This window comes from Dipteris shenzhenensis, chromosome 15 (genome assembly GCF_047967505.1).
Source record: "Dipteris shenzhenensis isolate YYH24624 ecotype China chromosome 15, Dip_SZ_1.0, whole genome shotgun sequence".
NCBI lineage: Eukaryota > Viridiplantae > Streptophyta > Polypodiopsida > Gleicheniales > Dipteridaceae > Dipteris > Dipteris shenzhenensis.
In genome coordinates this window covers 33,171,607-33,193,741 of record NC_141610.1, presented here as the reverse complement: position 1 = coordinate 33,193,741, position 22,135 = coordinate 33,171,607, and the positions used below count along the sequence as shown (strand labels likewise).

The 22,135-nt window shown below is 45.5% G+C and overlaps 1 protein-coding gene across 1 annotated transcript in view; it reads left to right on the top strand.

The window, feature by feature from the left end:
• LOC147893711 (uncharacterized) overlaps nucleotides 1-21,856 on the top strand; it is a 33,543-nt gene extending 11,687 nt beyond the window's left edge. Inside the window, exons 2-7 of the mRNA XM_087385801.1 lie at nucleotides 1,928-1,978; nucleotides 2,120-2,211; nucleotides 2,310-2,423; nucleotides 20,911-20,978; nucleotides 21,266-21,377; nucleotides 21,487-21,856. Coding sequence (XP_087241927.1) covers nucleotides 1,928-1,978; nucleotides 2,120-2,211; nucleotides 2,310-2,423; nucleotides 20,911-20,978; nucleotides 21,266-21,377; nucleotides 21,487-21,582 — 533 coding nt within the window. The 3' untranslated portion in view covers nucleotides 21,583-21,856. The remainder of the gene's footprint in view (nucleotides 1-1,927; nucleotides 1,979-2,119; nucleotides 2,212-2,309; nucleotides 2,424-20,910; nucleotides 20,979-21,265; nucleotides 21,378-21,486) is intronic.
• Nucleotides 21,857-22,135: the final 279 nt, after the last annotated feature.

Below are 22,135 nucleotides of genomic sequence, written 5' to 3'. Positions count from 1 at the left end.
CACTCTCTAGGTGTTATCAGGAGATGTTGACCTCCAACAAATATTGATTGTGAAAAGATGAACACATGATTAAGGGGCTAAGACGCAACAACCCCCCCCCCCCCCCCCCCCCCCCCCCCGCCCCCCCCAAAAAAAAAAAAAGAGGACATGGGAGAGGATGACTTGTAGAAGGGAAGGGCTTGAGACAGGTCCAGATTTGAGAATTCAAGCAGCATGCATGCAGCATGTGAGGCCCTGGAAGATGGCAGAGGTGCTGGCAACAGCAAGAGCATGTGGAGCAGCCTGTTTGGGGCTGCCCAGGCCTTGTAGGTAGAGTAGGACCAACGAAATCAGACAGTGCTCAGTCTACACTGACAACTCTATAGTGCTCGGTCTACGGTGACAACTCTACACGACAATAGAAAGCAACGGCAAGCAGAATGTTTGAGTGACTTTTTAAGCTTTTCTAGACCTCATGAGATCCTATAATCATTGAGGTCGATCGCAACCTAAGCAAGAGGTATGTTATGGAAACTCTATTTGTTGCTTAAGATATTTGATTATAGTCTTGCTCATATGAGACCCGTATATGGGCGATTGTAGCAAAGTACTCCATGAAACCGCACTGGATGTGGTGGGGGTTTTAGAGGTGGCTTTGTGTGATAAAGTTGGGGATGCCTAATCGAGCCTGTGTTTCGCCATGCTAGATGGTTGGAATTGTGAGTGATTCCATGTTATTAGTGATGTTGTGGATGTTATTCGTGTTGTTTGACTATTGTATGTCAAGTGTAACAAGGTTGGGATTGATTGATTCGGTGATTCGTTCAATTGATTGTTACTAATGTGATTGTGCCTGGAGTACATGTGATGGGAGATACGAGGAGGGTTAGAGACCATGCTAGGATAACAGTTGAGGTGTCATAGGAAGCACATGATATGGCCGTGGGCTAGATTTTGTAGTTGCATTTCTATTTATGCAGTGAGCAATATTTTGTTGAGAAGGCCTTGAATGCTTTTGGTAATTTTTTGTTGAGAAGGCCCTTGAATGCCTTTGGTAATCTCAAGCTCCAAGAGCTATGTTTATGGATCCCTTGTATTTGTGGACAGAGGGGTTATTTTGTCATGCTACTTTCACTCTATATATATTAGAAATACTTCACATGGGAAGGTTGAGCCGCCCATCTAGAGGAAGGAGATTGTACCCAGTTTGAGTGGCCATCTTCTTGCTATATTGCTTTGTTCTTCCAAATGGTGCTTTTGTGGAATTCCTTTGGTTTCAGTGTTTACACCCACCATTAGGTGCTGATGACATCTTTAGGGAACTCATGGTAGCTTGTCCCTGCTATGCATGATGGAGAGATGGTTTTGAACTTTGTGGGTCATTGCCACGGAATTAAAACTGCACTGCTCATTTGCTTTTTGAGGATGAGTTTGGCATGCCCCTGGATTCATCTAGATATATATAGACTTATGATGGCTACAGAAGGGTGCTTTGCGTTATCTAGGGCATTTGTGAAACTGGGGTTTAGTATTTCATGTTATAGGCTTTTGTTAATGGTATGAGGTACAGCTTAGTAAAAGCACTATAGAGCTGAGCTTAGTTCAGTCACGTAGGCTTTTGTTAATGGTATGAGGTACAGCTTAGTAAAAGCACTATAGAGCTGAGTATGTCCTGAGTATTACCAAGTTAGGGCCTCACTGGTGATGCATGGTCCCATGCACAGCCACCAGCTAAATGTTGGTTGTAGCTGGTCCTGACCCTGCAAGTTTGTTAAAGTGCGATCATATCAAAGCTTGACCTGATATACTTGTGCAACGGTTGTATACATAAAGTCCTCCCTGTTATTCTGGGAATTTGGAAAAGTTATGGACATAATCTTGCTTAAACTTTTGGGATTGCAGAATAATTTCGGGTGTAGCGTTGAGTTGTTCTTGTTCTGTGTTTCAGGTGCTCCTTCTCCATCACCAATTGAGGAGTATTCAAAAGATTGGAGCACTGGTAGGAAGCTCCTGATTTAATCTGTCATCAAATTTGTGGAACTTTCTTGAGAACAAGTTTCTTAAAATTTCGTAGATACGAGAGAACAAGTTTCTTGACTGTTTCTTGATACATGGTTGTTAATACTTGGTGGTGTTGCAGTTTTGGACAAAAGCATGAATACCCTATTTCTAACTGAGCTGCTTCGGGGCATGTCTCTGACACTGAAGTACTTTTTTGACAAGAAAGTGACGGTTCGTGTTAGCTTTATTTTTAATGTCATTTTCTTGCTAAAGCGTGCCTTCAGCAATTTCTCAGCAATTATTGATCGATGGAAAGCTTTGAAGTGCAGATCAATTACCCATTCGAAAAAGGTCCGCTAAGTCCTAGATTTCGTGGTGAACATGCTCTTCGGAGGTACCCAACTGGCGAAGAGCGTTGCATTGCCTGCAAACTATGTGAAGCGGTTAGTATTTATTGTTCTATTCCTTGTTCTCTACAAAAGTGATCTCAATTAAGGGAGCCGACGACCATGAATTGACTGTGAGAGAACTTTGCATTCATAATTTCTTGAGTGCGTTAGTGCCCTTGTCACTCAAATCATTTGGCTTGTGTCTAAGCACAGCAAGTTGATTTATTGTTTTTTTTGGGTGGGAGTATCAAAGTATTACATAAAATGAATCCTGAACATTAGGTGATGTACACTCAATGTAGCTCTTTACAGCATGTTATGGTCGGATTAAAATCCCAGATGTTCCACTTGTTCTGTAGCTTCCCAAGTGGGTTCTATTTATAGAGCTTCCATGTGCTGGATGAGGCCCTAGATGTGGCAGACCAGGCTGGCCTCATGGCGGCATAGGTGGGGGGCAGTAAGCCCGTTGGTCAGGAAGGCAGGAACCCCCGCGGGGGGGGGGGGGGGGGCAGGCTTGCTTCCTTGGCAATAAAAGGAGTTCTTTAACATGTCTCTGAGCATCCCACTCAAGTCTCTCCAAAGGCATGCATTAGCAGGAGAAGTGGCAGCCTTAGAGCCTACTGTCAATAGGCAGTTGATGATGAGACTAACATCTCAATAGAGTGGTGTTAGAAAGGAATGATGGAGCATATTGTGGGGAAGAACCTTCCACGATGCTTCTAGGTGGAGGCAGTTCACAAGGCTGTTTGTATCTTGTTAGCTTGCATGATTATGAGACTGATATTAGAGCTTCCAAGTCTTTCCTCCCAAACATTGTGAGTGATAGCAATGAGGTTTTGGAGTGATTGTGAGATGCCTGGAGTATTTGTGACTAGGGGTAGCCTCTGCATGCCTTCTCTTCCTGCTTCAACATTTGGGGATTCTAAAGCAAGGCAATTATGGATTCCTTAGAGACTTCAGGTATTGGTAAGGGCCAAGAGTTCTTTGTCCACATGGGGATCCACTACACACATGGAGGTACCATTCACACCATCCAATATGATGATCTACTATGACGGCGATGATGTAAACCATGATGAAGAATCAAGTCCCACAATGAGAGTCTCTCTTCGCATGGGTAACAACAAACCATTCTTTTGAGCCAATGAAACATGACGAAATGTTTTGTCTAGAAACATTTTGGTGAAATGTGTTGTTTGCAGATGAAATGTCTGGGTACCTGTGCACCTAGAAATTACCGCCACACAGGTCTTTTCAATCTCTCTTTTATTCTCAGCCAGCATTGGACTCCTCATTTGTGGACATTGGAGCCCGAAATTGCTCCTAATGGATTGAGTGGATGAGCCCCTTGTGTTCGAGCACACTTCTAATTAGAGGGAAGCCATGGTATGAAGAGTTACCATGCCATTCTCGAGGGGATCTTCTTGGCACATGGAGGTACCCCATCCATCCAGATATGTAGAGATTTGATCCCTCTATCCTCCTACATTGACGGATCAGGTTTGATCCACTGCTCCAAATAAAGTTTTGATTGCATCCAGGGAGTCGCCTCAGCTGCAGCAAACTCTGTACCACGTTTGGGAATCAGCTGAGCTCAATTGGGCCAAAATTGCCCGGTTTATGTGACGTAGGCGGCTAGACTTTTCTGCAGCGATCTGGACATTTATGGCCTCCATTTCTGTTCTGACTGCATATAGTTTGTCGCCTCAGCTGCTGGAATACCTGTACCAGGTTACAGTTCATCTGCCCTCTCTATTGCTTCGAGATTGGTTCTCAGGTGGTGCACTTTGGGTCTTTCTGCTTACAATCCACAAAATTTGAGGCTTCTAATCCCTAATTGCAATTTCTACTCTATTCTAGCCTGCTTATGCAGCATTCATTGAGGATTGAGCCTAATTTAGCCAGCTGTGCTGTGCATTTGCCACGAGGACAATGAATTTGCTGTCTGAGTCCTTTCAAACAGTGATTTTGCAGTGTTCCAACAGTGCTTCTATACAATGTTTTGGCAGAGAATCCACTGTTCTACAGTGTTTCTAAGTTCTAAACAGTGCTTTACACAGTGTACAAGCAGTGCTTCTAAATAGACTGCAGACTCTGTTTTTTTTAAACGGTGTGTTGGCAAGATCACAAACATGCTTGCAAGGAGGCCTGGAGGTCACTCTAGGAAACGACCTATAGGAGATCTTGAGCCTAATCCCAAGGATGATGCTGTGATTGACACTACAAGGGTGGAAGGAACAGCTCCATTCGGCATTGGCTCAATCTGAAGGAGTCCAAGAAGGCACCCTTGATCATCAGGATGTCCTTGGCAGTAGCCAACAGGGGATTACAGATGGCACCTCATTTGTGCAAGCATCTCAAGGCCAGGAGCAGATCAACAGTGGTTATCTAGACCCTATACTGCAGGGGCTCAAAGAGATGACCATGGATTAAGAAGGCAGAACTCCGTCATCACTATGAACAGAAGGCTTGATCAGCTCAGAAGAAACCAGGTTCATGAAGGGCAACAGCCCATGGAACAGGCCAGAGACGATGACTTAGATTCTGATGCTGACATCCTTGTTCAACCACTTGCAGACCCTACTGGTTTTATGTCCTCTGCAAGGAAACTCTACCGTTCTAATGGTGTGACAAATCAAAGAACCAAGAGGCTATGTTCCCAAGGGTACAACTCCTGCACAAAGATCTTATTGAGACGGCTTGGCGAATTTTTGACCACCGCCTATGTGGCTGCTCTGTGCATCCCTTCATTGGCTCCTTCGAGCTTGGTATCCATTGGGAGTGCTGGCTGCGTCTTGCTTTGTCCAGCTTCACTTTGTTCTTTGCCTTGGCCTTTGCATCCTTAGTTGCACTTTGGTTGGTCATTTTTGTAAATAGAGAATAGAACTTTCTATTAATGCTTGAAAAAACCAACCATACAAATCAGCAATAGGTGTGGCCGTGATTGTGGAAGCCAACAAACAGGGTGGGGGACTGTGCATCCAATGAATGCTTTGCTCTGCGAATACATTTACGACACCTGCAGGCCAAGCCTTGTAGAAATGCGCCTACCTCTCAGCAGTTATTCGAGCTACAAATGTGTAGATAATGTCTTGCCAAATGGCAATGAGCTCGGAGGACCTAGTGGCCTCCAATCACCCAGTTGCAATGGCAACCGAAATGTTCCAAAGAGTGATGCTGGACATCGTCTCTGAAATACTATCCTTTGGGGAAGTAACAAGATGCCATCGGGGAGTAGTCGCATCCTGATCCGAAAGACCCTGCAGGCCAAGCCTTGTAGAAACGCGCCTACCTCTTAGCGGTTATTCGAGTTACAAATGTGTAGATAATGTCTTGCCAAATGGCAACGAGCTCGGAGGACCTAGTGGCCTCCAATCACCCAGCTGCAATGGCAACCGAAATGCTCCAAGGAGTGATGCTGGAAATCCTCTCTGAAATACTATCCTTTGGGGAAGAAACAAGATGCCGTCGGGAAGTAGTCGCATCCTGTAGTCGATCCGAAAGACCCTCTATTCTTTGATTTTGTAAGCTGGTGTGTCCAAGATCGTAGTCTGCACATTGGTGGCACCTCCCATTAAGGCGCATTTGCTCACGCCATGGGCCAATAGGTAGACCCCCATGGATAACCATGCAGAAGAAATAAGTAAGCTTTCGAGGCCGACGGCTTGTCCACAAACACGACCAAAATCTGGGGATGTTCTCCTAGGGCACGTGTTGCTTGTTCCAATCTAGTCTCCCGAAGGAGCCCAAGCCGCTGCCTTCAGTTGGGGGCATACAACGAGTGCGTATCGTGCTCAACAACAAAGGCACCTCAACAACCCTCTCCAAGTGCCCTACTCTGAAAGGCCGAAACCTCACCCCCTAATCCCACTGCAGCTTGCAAAGGGACCAGCCCTCCACAACCAAAGGTGCCATTGTGACCTATCCTGCCCCAAAGTGGCTAGCCCTGGGTCGATGGTCAAGTCCTTGCCCAAACAACTCTCTACTCTGATCCTTTGCCGCTCAAGCAAGTATAGGGCCCCAACCCTAGGTCTCCGTCCGTCTTTGGCCTAGAGAAGAACTCCTAGCCCTACTTTGTAAATGCTTGGAGTGGAAGGATCGAAGGGATCGATGCAAATACTAAATCCTCAAGGGCGTTGCTATCTTAGAGAACTGTCGGTACTGTTAGTACCAAAGGGGGGGAGTTGAGACACTGTGTAAACCGTCTTTCTAAGACTGAGGAATGGTGGAGTCTATCTCTATCATTTGGGTGCCTCCCCCCCTCAAGTGAGAGAGGGCTTGTGCACATGTCTTTGTCTTTGTGGGGAGATGACTCCATGCTCCCATTGGGCCACTATCCCACTTCACCCAACCAATGTGTCCCAGCTTGGAGCCTTTTTGATCTTGGGCTAGAGAACTCTCAAACTCCTCATGACACTGAGGGGTGGCCCGAATGAGTCCCCCAGATAGACATTGCTAAACTCTATAAACTCCTCATCAACGGCGGTAAGCTCTCCCAAATGATGGGAGCCTTTGAGAAGATCCACCAATGAGACTGTTGCCACAGACCTCTTGTGCGAGTGGTGTTCTCGAGAAGCCCTCTTTAAAGTAAGAGGTTCAAGGGCTTCGAGCCTTGGGCGAGACCTCGCACTACAAGCTTGCCCAAAAGCGCTTTGCTCTACATCTTTGGGTCTATGATGCCAAGTCCTCCATGGGGCAATATCGCGACTTGCCAGGCGACCTTGCCTCTAGTGTTCGTTGTGCCGTCTGATCCTACCCACATGATGTTACACACTAAGTGTCTAAGCTGCCCCATGCAGCCCCTGTGAAAACTTCAACATGAGACTCACCCTGCGAAGGTGAATTTGGCCGAGCTGCAATACAAAAGCTTGCATCGCACACTCTTGCACAAGGGTAGTCTGCTACTCTTCTAAAATGTGAATGCCTACCTAGTAGACTAAGTACCTTGTTGTCTGACCTCTTGGGATCCAACGAAATCCAAGGGCGCCCCCGGTCCAAGATCTCCTGAACCTCCTCAGTTGCCGTGAAGAAGTTGATTGGTGTGGTTCGGTTGATCCTAGCCGTGGATGCCGTACAACACAACTCAAGGGCTCCTCAAACTCCCTCTAGACTCATTGCCGTGTCCTCCACAAAAATTGCCATGGCATTTGCAAACTCAATCCAGTAGCTCCTCCTCCTAGAGAATCGAGAACCACATCCCTAGTGAGGCGTACCACCTGGAAGTGCAGAAAATAGCCTAGAGCCTCTGCCACAAAAGAAAATGAAAAAGAGCGTTAGGGTAACCTTGCAATATAGAGCGAGAAAGGGAGAAGGCCTTCCCTGTGTGACCCCCAATGTGGCTAGCACTTCTTGTTTACAAGGCATAATCCCTCGGAATCTATTCAAGAAACCGATGCTTAGCTGTCCCAACCACGCTGTCATCTTGAACATCTGCATTCCTCATTAAGTCAAATAGTATGTGGGTCCACTGCACCTTTCACATGGATGCAAAGTTGAAGCCCTCAGAAAGGACAGGAGGGGTTCTCGATTGCACCAATGGAACCCCCCTTCCAAGGCTGTAAAATCAAGACTAGGACAAAAAGACAAGCTGGAGAGAACTCGAAAGATTCACTACAAGAAGGTACATGATTTTCCACAGTATATGGCAATAAATACATGACGTATTAGTACGGTTTGTATACAACCAGATTGTGCAACTTAGCAGAGCTAAGGAATATTAGAATTGACCAGCATTGTTCAAAGCAAATGATATCGAAGGAGCTCCACTCACCTGCATCCATCCACAAAAAAGATATGTCAGAACAAAAACCTTTTGCTGTGCCTTGTGTAGGTGGTAGCATTTTTCAACTTCTTGACAATATGTTGCTCGATCTTGTTGCAAACAAAAGGGACACCTTGCGAGAGCTTGCCTTCACAGTAGTGGTCGAGCCGCCACTCAACGCAACCTCATTCAGGACAATAGAGGGTGGGTCGTGTAGAGAGACCGCCTCGTACACATAGACAACAACACGAAATGCACACACTTGGATGTCACCTTGAAACCTCAAAACTTGTGACAGAACTCGCCTTCGTCCAAGATCTTGAGGATAATCTCCTCTAGCAGGGACTATCGTTACTCTGCGATCACTCGGAGCCGAGGAACCCCATCATCCGCTAGAACCAAAGCCATCGTAGGTGGGGACTGTAGCTTTGTACCATAGCACCCCTGATAGAAGATAAGATTTAACTGTGCTCCTTCGGGAGGCCGGGGAAACGAAGTATCACAGGAAAGAGGGCCTCATGGTGCATCAAATCCATATCAACAGATGTGGGCTGAGGAATATCGGGCTCTACTCTACGGGGACCTGAATTATGTTGGGGGAACTCAGCTAGAGAAGAAAAACTCCTCTCCCGTAGATGGTGACCTCATGAATGTGGTCACCCTCACCCTCTAGCGCCAAATCGCGCCTATATACAATCATGAACCTGACTTTGAGTGGGTGTGAGGCCAACAATGCGGCCCACCAATGCTGTCTTGGAGGGATTGAACAGAAATCTTCACCTCTTGTTTATCCTCCGGGGAAAGTGTACTGCGAATGTTTGGGGCCTCGAGGGAGCTTCCATAAGAGCCCTCTTGCCAGCCCAAAAGGAGGTCACCACCAAAATTGCATCCCTGGTTCCAAAACAAAAGCTGCACTTGCTAGCAGGAGTGAGAGGCATGGGAGCTTCAGTTGGTTGTTGAACACCACCACTTTGGGAGTTCAACAATTACAGATGCAAACGTTTCTAAGAAAGTAGATGCAACATATTTCATTCATAAAAAACTACGAAAAAGAATCTTGTAAAGTTTTCGTTTTGCCTTGTCTAGGTGAAATGTTTTGTCATAGAAACTTTTAGATTTGCTAGCCCTCCATATCGCGTCTATTGCAGCACTGCAATTGCACAAAGATTACACTTTTGGCTGAGCCTCAATGAACAAGCTGAATACATTGGGGCTGCCTCAGTTAAGAAGCTTTTAATATTGACTGTTGGATTGGGGAGGGCTGGTGTTGCGGGCATCCACACGCTAATTTCAAAGCCTGGAGGTTGTTTGACATAAACCTCTTCCAACAAGTCTCCGTTTAGGAAGGCTGTTTTAATGTCCAACTGATGAACATTCCACTCAAAATGTGCAGCCATTGCAATAACAGATCGGATGGTGGTCATCCGGGATGTAGGAGCAAAAGTCTCCTCATAATCTATGCCCTTTTTCTGAGCATAGCCTTTGGCAACCAGCCTTGCCTCGTATCTGTCAATGGGGCCATTTGGCTTCCGTTTCACCTTGAAAACCCATCGTGTACCAATGGCATGTTTACCTGGTGGCAAGTCTACGACATCTAAGTCTGATTTTTCTGAATGGACTGCAATTCATCGTGCATGGCATTCATCCAATGCACATTGTCCTTTGCTTCTTCGAATGTTGCAGGCTCTTCCTCATCGAGAAGAGTACCTGCATATGCTGATTCCACTGAATTAGCACCTTTCATGTGCCTTACTGTACTGCGAGTCCTGCCGGGTAATGGAGCATCAATCTTACTCTCCCTGAGAGTCTGTAACAACTAGTTTGGGACTGTTTTTGCTGCATGTATGTCTGCAATTTCTTGCTGAACCACTTGTTCCACTGCATGTGGAGGTGGCAAGACATCTTGTGGCTGAACTGGAGCATCGGGAGGTGGCTGTAAATTCTGATTTGCATCAGAAATATCAGCAGGGGAACCCAAGACAATGGGTAGCAACCCCTCAAAAACATCCTTTGAAGAAGAAGGCATATGAAATTCAGCCTGAGTGTGAGCTGAATTTTCTGCAAATATCACATCTCTACTGACAATGATCTTTCGTGTAGCAAGATTGTAGAGACGGTACCCCTTGCTTTCTGCTATGTACCCAACAAATATGCACTTAATTGCCTTATCTGACAACTTATGCCGAAATTCAACTGGCACATGAGCATATGCAAGGCATCCAAAGACACGGAATTGATCCACTGAAGGCTTTCTCCCATTCCAGACTTCATAGGGAGTTTTTGTTTTCAAAGCCTTAGTGGGAGCCCGATTTAAGATGTAGTTGGCACACATTAGGCCTTCAAGCCAGAATTTGTGAGGCATGTGTTTGCTTTTCAGCATACATCTGTCCATCTCCATAAGAGTTTTATTTTTCCTCTCAGCTTTGCCATTTTGCTGAGGGGTTAGCCTCACTGTGAGTTGATGCACAATACCCTTGCCTTTCAGAAAAGCATCAAAATCTGTAGACAAGTATTCCCCACCTCTATCTGTGCGCAATGTCTGTATCTTGAGTCCAGTTGCATTTTCAACCATGGCTGAAAAGTGTTTAAACACCATAAACACTTTTGATTTGCGCTTTAGCCCAAAGACCCAAGTGAAATTGGAGTAATCATCAGTAAAAGTAACAAAGTAGAGATGACCACCCAATGATGGAGTCCTCATGGGACCACAGACATCACTGTGTATAAGTGTACGGTTGGTTGGTACGGACTACGAACTGTATGATCACAGGTACGAACGACGAACTGTACGGTCATAGGTACAGACGATGAACTGTACGGCCACATGTATGGACGGCTAACTGTACGGTCGTTTGTACGCAGGAGCTATACGGAAGCAGGTACGACGACCTGCTGTACGGCGAAGTACAGGCGTACGACGCAGATACGTGCGGGCCTTCAGGCTGTACGGTGACGAAGGTGCAATACGTGCTATATGGCGCTGCAGTCTTGCTGTACGGAAGCAGGTACGACGGTCAGTGTAGGTACGGACGATCACGATCAGTACGGATAGCGCAGGTATGGCAGATCAGTACGGACAACGCAGGTACGGCAGATCAGTACGAACAGCGAGCGATTGGAGCAGGGAGATGTTGGTGGGCTGGAGCTGGAGGCAGAGAGCAGGAGTTGAAGGGAGCAGGGAGCACGGAGCTCTTGAACCTGCTCTAATACCAAATGTAAGATTGGGGAGAGAGAGAGCAAGAGAGTGAGTTGAGAGCTGAAAGCTTGAGAGCTTAGTTGCAATAGAAGAGTGTGAGAGTACAAGTGAAAAAGTGAGAGATAAGGTTTTGTCCTAGTGACAAAACCTTAGTAGTCACTAACCATAGTTAGTGGACTAACTGCAGTCAGGGGGAAAAACCTCTTAGAGAGGGAAAAGTGCCCCTAACTAGCTTATTAAATTACATTGGTCACTGCTGAATTATATCTATAATTCTAACAGCAGAGGGTGCTTTCCGTTGGACTATTGTGTAATTCCTTACTTGCCAGGAATGCATCTATCTTGGCATACCATGCACGTGGAGCTTGTTTCAGCCCATATAAAGCTTTGTTAAGCTTGCAAACCTGAAGCGCATTGCCATAAAGTTCAAATCCAGTAGGTTGCTTGACATAAACCTCTTCCTGCAAGTCTCCATTAAGGAAAGCTGTTTTTATGTCCAACCGATGGACATTCCACACAAAATATGCAGCCATTGCAATAACTGACTGTATGGTGGTCATCCGGGATGTAGGAGCAAAAGTCTGCTCATAATCTATGCCCTTCTTCTGTGCATAGCCTTTGGCATCCAGCCTTGCCTTGTACCTGTCAATAGACCCATTTGGCTTCCTTTTTACCTTGAAAACCCACTTGGTACCAATGGCATGCTTACATGGTGGCAAATCCACAACATCCCAAGTCTGATTTTTCTCTATGGACTGCAACTCATTGTGCATGGCATGTATCCAATGCACATTATCCTTTGCTTCTTCAAAAGAGTCAGGCTCCTTTTCATCAAGAAGAGTCCCTGCATAAACTGTCTCAACTGAAAGAGTCCCCCCTATGTGCCTTACTGCACACTGAGTTCTGCCAGGCAATGGAGCCTCAAGCCTACTCTCCTTGAGAGTCTGTAGCAACCAATTCGGGACTGTTTTGGCTGCGTGTATCTCTTGAATCTCTTGCTTGATAACTTCATCCACACCCTGTGTAGGTACAAAATCAGCCGGTGGCTGAATCGGGAATGTGGATCGGGAGGAGGTTGCTGTAAGTTCTGATTTTCAGCGGGGGAACCAAATGCTATAGGAAGCATCCCCTTAAACACATCATCTGAAGAAGCTGGAATCTGAAATTCAGCATGTGTATTTGCTGAATTTTTAGAGAATATAACATCTCTACTAACAAAAATCTTGCGTATAGCAGGATTGTAGAGACGATAGCCTTTGCTTTGTGAACTATATCCCAAAAATGAATGCTTTGTGAACTATATCCCAAAAAAATTCATTTAAGTGCCTTATCTGACAACTTGTGTCGAAATTCCACAGGCACGTGGGTATATGCAACACAACCAAAACCTTTGAAATGGTCCACTGAAGGCTTTCTCCAATGCCATGCCTCATAGAGAGTGATTGTCTTCAAAGCCTTTGTAGGAGCCCAATTCAAAATATAGTTGGCACACATGAGGCTTTCAAGCCAAAATCTGTGAGGCAACTTCTTACTTGTAAGCATGCATCTATCCATCTCCATGGCAATGCGATTCTTCCGCTCAGCTTTGCCATTCTATTGAGGTGTAAGCCTCACTGTAAGCTGATGCGTGATACCTTTCTCCTTCAAAAATGCCTCAAATTCATGAGACATATACTCTCCCTCTCGATTTGTGCGAAGTGTCTGCACCTTGAGTCTTGTCTCATTCTCAACCATAGCCACAAAGTGTTTGAAATGCATAAACACTTCTGATTTTGCCTTGAGACCGTATACCCAAGTGTAGTTGGTGAAGTCATCTATGAATGTAACAAAATAAAGATAACCCCCAAAAGTAGGTGTCCTCATGGGACCGCAGACATCATTGTGAATAAGCTGTAATTTTCATGTAGCTTTTACTGCACCATCCTTCTTGAAAGGAAGTCTATGCATCTTGCCAAGGATGCAACCTTCACATGCATGAGGAGGAGGCGACTCTAAAGGAGGCAATGCATCAACCATATCATGCCTCTGAAGTGTCATTAAGCTGCCATAGCTCATGTGCCCATATCTGGCATGCCATAACTCTGCATTCTACATCGCAGCAGTGGGAGTGCTTACTGATAATGCAAGATCGGATCTTTTTTCATATAAATCAAGCTGAAAAAGACCTCGATACAAAGTGCCAAACAACTGTTGAAAATGGGGAGAGGGTGAGAGACACATGATTGGATACAAGAGCTGAGGCACGAATTGATGTTGATTGATTGATTAATCACAGCAAGTACATAGCCTCTTTTATAGGCTGGGCAAGCCTTATCTTCCCACACAGACACCTCATAGATGAGGTCACACACAAGAGCATCTAGATCCTATAATCTAGGGGGGGAATCACACCTACCACATGAGGTGCCACAAGTGGCCTCAAGACTCTTCACACACACACAACTGTAGGACACTCCTAGGACTCTAGGACCACACACACTAGGACCACACACACTAGGACTCCGATTCCAACAACACCTAACCCCCCTTCGGAGCTAGGGTGAGAAACTATGACATCTTCCAGACTGTGCATCCCAGGCAATTTCAGAGGCTAACAGCTGAGCATAATTCAGAGGTTGAACCAAGCACTCTCATGGCTTAGGTGTCAACGTGATCAGAGACTCAAATCTGAGCATGGATGCATGACCAACTCATAGGTCTAGGGAGTACACCAACATCCTGGAACTCGGCCAGGCCTGATAAAGGAAAGACATAACAACCCCCCTGTCTCCTAACTGGGTACATGGAAATAAGTGGAGTCTTTTATAGGACAAGGCACACAAAATGACAAATTATTACATCATTTTAGGGGGACTACCCAAGGCAGAGTACCTAACACACATGACTCTAGAAAGCCCACTCTTCATCTATCACCTCATGGAGGGATAGACCAGAAACAGCAGCAGTGCAGGCTTGTTCCTCAGGTCCAAAAGGTGTAGCTTCATCGTCTTCGTCCTCGCTCCTGCTCCGCAACCAGATTGGCATGTTCTTTGGCTTGTACCTTTGCCATCTTCTTGAAGCGCCAAGTTTCTGACAGTAATTACATTTAAGAGGTTTGCCTTTCTTCTTGGGCTTATTCTTGAGAAAGAATGCTTTGCCAGATTCGAAGGAAGATTCTGCTTTCTTTGTAAGCCTACGGTCCTCATCAATGAGATGAGCTACTATATCCTTAAAGCTCATATTGTGGCTAACTCTTAGGACAACAAGGATCTCATTGTACTTGGAAATGTCTTCAATACTTGAGAGAAGTACAGCAACTTGATCATCATCTTCAATAATGGCTCGGATGGCAGATAATTGTTGGAGAATTGACCCAAGATTGCTCAAGTGTTCATTGAGGGTTTCAGTTTCCTTCATCTTGAGCTTGAAGAGTTTTTGTTTGAGAAATACTTTGGAATTATTGATCTTATTTCCAAACAAATTCTGTAATTTTTCCCAAACGTCATTTGCAGTCTTATCAAAATCCACAGGGTGGATAAGGTTGTCAGCTAAAGCTAGGTCAATGATAGCCATTGCTTTATCATTTTGGTTCTCCCACCAACTGATTCTAGCATCATCACTTTGGGGTTTTGGCTCCTTGCCATTTGTGATATTCCATATCCCTTCTCGCATAAGAAGAAGCCGGAGTTTCATCTGCCAAGTTGGGAAATTGCTCCTTGAGAATTTCTCGATGAACGAGGAGTTTTTTATGCTATCCATTGGTGGGAAGGTCTTAGCTGTTATTATAGCCAGTGTCTAAATCCCTTACAATGTTTACTCAAATTTAAAAAAAGGCCCAAATTTTACATGGTAGAAGCTTCAATTATGCCAAAGGAAGACAGAGGACAGAAAAGCCCTAAATTTTTGGGTTAGGGTTGCTGCAAAATTAGGGTTTGCAGAAAATTGGGGCTTTTCAAAATTTCCTAGACCATAGTGTTCTAGCAATACTAGGGAAGCTTCAGACCATAAAAGCCCCAACAAATTCACCCAAAATGAGGCAAAATTCTTGAAAAGCGCAATTTAGGGTTTTGGGCTCAGATATGCAGCAGGAAAAGTGTGAGCATGAGAGTAGGCAGAATATCTCAGACGGACGGTTTGCAGAAGATAGCGCACATTTCAAGGCCGGCTGTATGGACAATATTGCAAAAGCGTATGGACAGCAGGCCTGTTTGTACGGCGCAACAGTCAGTACGGTTGTACGGCCTGTTTGCTGGTCAATGGAGAGGCATAGGTCCGGGCTGATACGGGCTCTTGTACATTGATGCTGAGGCTAAAGAGCAGTCGATGATGAGGCTTGGGTAGGAGCTCATGTGGAGAGGCAAACGAAGAAGAGGGAGTGCTTCGAGGAAGGAGAGGAGAACTAGAGTGGCCCAGCGGAGGAGAGAGGTAGCGGGTAGGATTACGAGGGATGCGTGAGCATATTGCGAGGGAGTCGTTTGAAGAAAATCAACAGCGTAGCTCCAAATAGAGAAAGAGGAACGTCATTAGATCAGAATCTAGACTTCAGCTTGCAAATTAGGTAATCACGAACTGGGTAGTTTGCAGAGGAAAGCGTGGGAAGAATGCAAACGTAGAGCAGCCACGTAGAAAACCTTTGCCTATCTCGCTACCTGTACTCAGGAGATCAGCCCAAGAGATACGCGATGAACAGCTGTAGACAAGCGATGCAACTTCAAAGGATATGTCGAGCAGTAACTAGAGATAATGGTGCGCAACATCTTCAGGAAGATAATGGGCAGCACATCCAGCGTGAGTATCAGTAGCACATGTCGATGTAGATCAGCTCCTTCATGCAGCAGTTGTGACAGTATGGCCCATCAGTACGAACGGCAGGCAAGCAGGACAAAACGTACGGCAGTCAAGCCGTATAGGCTATACGGCTGTACGATCTTCTTGTAGGTCGATGAAGAGGCTTCGGAGCTGACCAAAGGATTGGCCGTTGGTGAGGCAAGGCTCAGTCAGGGAAGACCTGCTTTGATACCAACTGTTGAAAATGAGAGACACATGATTGGAGACAAGATCTGAGGCACAAACTGATGTTGATTGATTGATTAATCACAGCAAGTACATAGCCTCTTTTATAGGCTGGGCAAGCCTTATCTTCCCACACAGACACCTCATAGATGAGGTCACACACAAGAGAATCTAGATCCTATAATGTAGGGGAGGAATCACACCTACCACATGAGGTGGCACAAGTGGCCTCAAGACTCTTCACACTCACACAACTGTAGGACACTCCTAGGACTCTAGGACCACACACACTAGGACCATACACACTAGGACTCCGATTCCAACAACAACATCAAAGCATAGTCATTCTCTTTGTCTCTGACTGCGCACTCATCATCATAAAAAACAACCTAAAATCCTTCTCTATTGAGTGAGGACACTGAAAGCAAATTCTTCTTTATGCCTGGCACATAGACAACATCTGAAATTCTGAAATGTGTGCCATCAGTGGATGTGAGAATAATGTCTCCCACTCCACACATTAAATAAGAAGAATTATTTGCACAATGGTATCAGAGCACTTCCTTCCCGGACTTGCTCCTTGCTCCCTGCTTCTTGCTTCCCTCTTTCAGCTCATGCATCTCAGCTCCATCGCCAATCTTCCTGCCTCACGTCCATACAGCTTCATCGCGACCTGCATTCCGTACAGCCCCTCGTACAACTGTACGGATTCCGTACCAGCTGCATGCTCCCATCCGTACACCTACACAGAATTCCGTCCGCACAGTCCGTACGACTGTACGGATTTTCGTACTTGCGTGTCAATTCCGCACGTCCGTACGGCTTGCATCCCGTATAGCTGCACCATCAGTGTCCGTACAGGTTTTCGTATGATGTATGGATTCCGTACATTGTACGGATTCTGTACAGTTTCGTACTAGCAGATTTTTGCAGGTTGAATGTGTCTGGTGTCCGTCATTTTTGGTGGGGTTCATTTGCAGGTTCAGCTGTGCATTCAGCCATTGTTTGGCTTAGCTTTTGGGAGCACATTTGAAGCTTTAACAGACATTACACTTGATCTGCAAGTTTTGGGGAATTTTGGGGCTTTTGGAATTACACTGCAGTTTGGCAGTGAAATTTGGGGCTTTTTCAGGCAGAGTGCAATTTGTGCAACATTTGGGGCTTTCAAAGCATTTGCCCTCTTCTGTATGCAATTTCCCGCAAGAAATTAGGGCTTTTGCATTTGGGTTGCAATTTTGCAGGTTAAAGAGGATTTTGGAAGTTTGCAAGCAGTTTTGGACTTAGTACGAATCAATTTGCAGACTTTTGCCACTTTTTGCAGATTCTATTTGCAGATTTTTGGGCATTAAGCAGAGCATTGTCGTGCATTTTGAGCCTTTGATAGGCTGTGACAGTATTTGTCACTGTGGGCAGATTTTCTTTGTAGATTTTACTTGTGCATTTGACATCCCAAAAAGGGATTTTACTTGGTCAGTTTGCTGTGTTTTTTGAGTTTATATGGCATAAATGGCTTAGAACAACCCCAATAAGGTGTTCGGTGTTCCTGAGTCCTATCTCGGTTTCCACACCTCGTTGAATTTGTCATTGAGGGGGGGCAGCAATCCTCTCTCTTTTCACGAGTTGGTAGGACTTATGTTGCAAGAGGAGCAGACTCGCAGATTTATGGCAACCCGGGCTGGTGAGCATGCCATGCTTTCCAAGTTCAAGCCCAAGGGTAAAGGGCAGCAAAAGCCACATGCCAATCAACCCGCACATCAGTATAAAGCTGATTCAGGACAGCCCTCTTATAAGGCAAAGGGTAAGCAGAAAAAGAAGGGCATTTGTCATTATTGCAAGAAGCCAGGTCATTATATTGGAGAATGCAAGAAGCGCATAGCCAAAGAGAAGAAAAGGGATTCAGGTATGGCTGTGTTAGATGCATCAGCTCCACATTCTCATGATGGGGGAGATGTTGCAGCCAAGTTTGTGGAAGAGCACTATGCCTTTCTGTCTTGCACTTCAAAATTTTCAGTGGGTAGTTTAGATGCTACAGCCACTAATGATGATGACCCTTACGCTTTTTTGACTTGCAGCTATGATCCTTCAAAGGATGCATGCTCTCTCAGTGTCAATGAGACAGTGAATACTTGGTATTTTGATAGCAGTGCTTCAAAGCACATCACTTCCAAGAAGAGTCTTTTTGCATCTCTGTACCCACCACTTACCAAAAAGAAGGTGACTTATGTGAGAAAACAGAATGGAAGCAAGAGTGTGCAAAGAGAGAGTCATCTGAACGAAGTTCACTCCCCAAAGTGTACTGAACTGAAGTACAAAGAAAGAGATGAGGGTTTTGTCTAAGTGACAAAACCCTATCTAATCACTAACCGTAGTAAGAGATTAGACCGTGGTTAGGGGGGGGAAAAACCTCTAAGAGGGAAAAATTGCCCCTAACCCACTTATTACATTACATTGGCCAATGCCTAGAATATAATAGTAATTCTAACACAGATAATATCCGGCAAGGACACCATGAGCACTAGTGAGCAGTCCAATACCGAGGAGGATACCACCACCACCACCCCCACCCCCACTCCCACCCCCACCACATAATCCTGCAGACACTTCCATGTCTGCCATGACAACCATTTTGCAGGCCATGATGCAGATGCAGCAACAACAGTCCGAGGCTCTCTTCATCTGCATGACCTTGCTTCAGAAGATGCGGGAAGATCGTGAGCAGGCCGCCAGAGAGCGTGAAAGGCTAGCTTGGGAAGCAAAAGAAGAACGCGATGAGGCTCGGGAAGCAAAAGAAGAACACAATCGGGAAGCTCGAGAAGCCGAAAGGGTAGCTTGGGAAGTAAAAGACGAACGTGATCGAGAGGCTCGGCAAGCCAAGGAAGTCTGGGACCGCGAGGCCCAAGAGGCCAAGGAGCTCCGAGAACGTACTAATCGAGAAGAGAAGGAAGAACAGGACCTGCAGCTTCTCATTTCTCTACTCCAACCAACGGGGGGAGAAAAGGAGAGACTTCCATCTCCAGCTAAGCCTTCCTTTCCGGGGAAGGTCAACTTCACACGGTACGATGGTAAGCAAGAACCCTTAGTGTTGACTTTGTGGCTCAATCAATTTGAAAGTTATTTTTCAGTGATGCCTATGAAGGACAACGAGCGGTGCATCCCTAGTATCGATGCACCTCAGAGGCGAGGCGGTCACCTGGTGGCTCAAGTGGCAGAAGGACCACTATGATGCAGATGAGGAGACACCTTTCTACAGCTGGACGGTATTTGTGAAAGATCTTCGATCACGGTTCTTGCCACCGCAGTACAGGCTCCAGAGTCAGTTCTACAAGGGGTTCGAGGTTGGCGCCAACAAGACACAGTCTTACAGCAGGATACATTGTTACAGCAGGATATAGTATTACAGCAGGCAACAGGGTTACACAAGACCGGGATGCCTCTCTCAAACACAGTCTTCCTCTGTCCCTATCACCTATATGCACCGAGGAAAACCACAGGGAGCCTCATCCTGGAATATTAACCCACAGCAAATATCCATACCAGAAGCTAGCACCAAATCCAGGCATTCAGTAGTAGCTGCAGATCAGGATTCATGAGTTAAGCAACCATTTTCGGATTCGTGAACCAGGCATTCAGATCAGGATTATTCATCCAGGTATACCACAGACAGTCATCTCCGTCAGCACAATGGGAAGCCCCTTTTATACCCTAGTTCGAATTTCAATAGAAGGGGATGTCACGGGCATCCACACGCCCATGGCCATGCTAGCTAGTGCCAACATAGGCAGCCAGGTCAATGGCCACGTAGGCATCTGTACAGCCATTCAAGCAGCCCTGCACAATCAGCAATCAGCACACAGTTAACGGACAGTCAACGCCATGTCATCGCAGGTCAAAAAAATGTAGAGTTGACTTTTTGGTCAAAAGTCACCGTGTTGACTTTTTGGACAACGTTACTTGTTTGGCCAACCTGGTCAACGGTCGGTGTTGACCAGCCGACCAAGGTCAACGGTCGGCGTTGACAAGTCGGCCTGGTTGACCTATCAGCCTGTAAAAGGGCAGCCTTTGGCCCTCATTCTTCATCCATTCCCCAAGTCTTCAAGCCTTCAGAGTAGCAGAGTCAGGCCCCCTTGCAGCAGAACGGCAGAATAGCCTCAGCCTCTTCAGGGATCTAGTGAGGATTCACCTCCTCTAGGTAGTCTAGTCTTCCAGTTTTGCAGTGAGGGTTTCAACCCCTTCATACAGTTGTGTTCAGCCCTTTAGGCATTTATTATTCAGTTGTATCTATTTTCTTCTTCGGAGGTCCACCACAATCTCTCCCTCTGATTCTCTTCTGATTCTCTTACTCACATCCACAGCATCACTTTGTGTATTGAGTGCATCATTTTGCAGTTGCAGTTAGTATTGAGCAGGAGAGAGAGTGAGGGTAGTCTATCTCCTGCTACAGCTGGAGCCCTCATTTCCCTAAAACATGTCATTCCGTGTTTTCTGAACATCAGAATAGTGCATGTGTTGTCTGGAAGTCTCTTTATTTTATGTGTATTTATCATTTTGGTGTTGGAATTCTAGTAATGGAGAACGTGTTCTCATCTTCACAGGTATGTCCTGCTCAAGCCATAACTATTGAAGCAGAAGAACGAGAGGATGGTAGCCGTCGGACCACAAGGTAACCTTTCATAAAACATAAGAAGAGCTTTGGAATGGTCAAATATAGTGCGCTGTGCCACAATTCTGTGAGCTGCCATGATCAGATTTGAGCCAAGCACTTGCATGTTTTACTGTTTCTACAAACTGTCAGCTCCAGGGAGTACAGTCCCCATCTGGATGACTATTACAATTGTGAAAGACCGCCTGTGTTGGTGTGTATGTATGCACACACATAAGGTTCAAAGAGGGTTTTTCTTTATTTGCTATGTGGCTGAATTTTGTAAAGCTTCTACTGTCTGGTCGCAGGTATGACATTGATATGACCAAGTGCATCTATTGTGGCTTTTGTCAAGAAGCATGCCCAGTGGATGCTATAGTTGAAGGGCCAAACTTTGAGTTTGCCACAGAAACGCATGAGGTATGACCAATTTAAAAACATGAAGCTCTGACTGATTGAGCTGCTATTCTTTGAGGAGTCTTCTTTGCAGCCCTTCTGATTCAGAGCAACTTACTCCATTGCTTTTCAGGAACTTTTGTATGACAAGGAAAAGCTTCTTGAGAATGGAGATAGATGGGAGACAGAAATTGCCGAAAACCTACGTGCTGAGAGCCTTTACCGTTGAGCATCATATGCCCCTGAGTCACAGTAGGCGGCCTCAATCCACGTAGTTTGAGGGTTCTGTTACAACCTGTGTGCCGCTCCTTGCGTCTGTCAAAATAAAGAGAGAACATGAGAAGTGCATAGAACGTTTTTTACAGCCTGCCTGCAGATCTAAAGCACTTGTATTGTGATTGAAGGTTGAAAGCATTGGGGTGACCGGATTTACAGTCGCTGATAGTCTGTAATTTTAAGTAATGGTCTTTGTGTTAATGTTCATGTACTGGAATCTAGGGTTCTTTGAGTTGGTCCTTTCGGACACAATCTTGACAGCTGTGGGTTTTCTCTTAACAGACTCAGGTTATATCTACAATTAATACATCCACCCAATTGCATGTATATCTCAACAATCGTGGGAAATTTAAATTAGAATCTTATGCATACTTTTGGTAGTTGCAGTCACTTTCCATTCTGTAGTATTCACGATGCTCATCTAAACAACCATCATCAACTTGACATTTGCACTTATGTGGGTCAAGTCTTATTCCAAATATGCATACTTTTGTATACAGTTGATC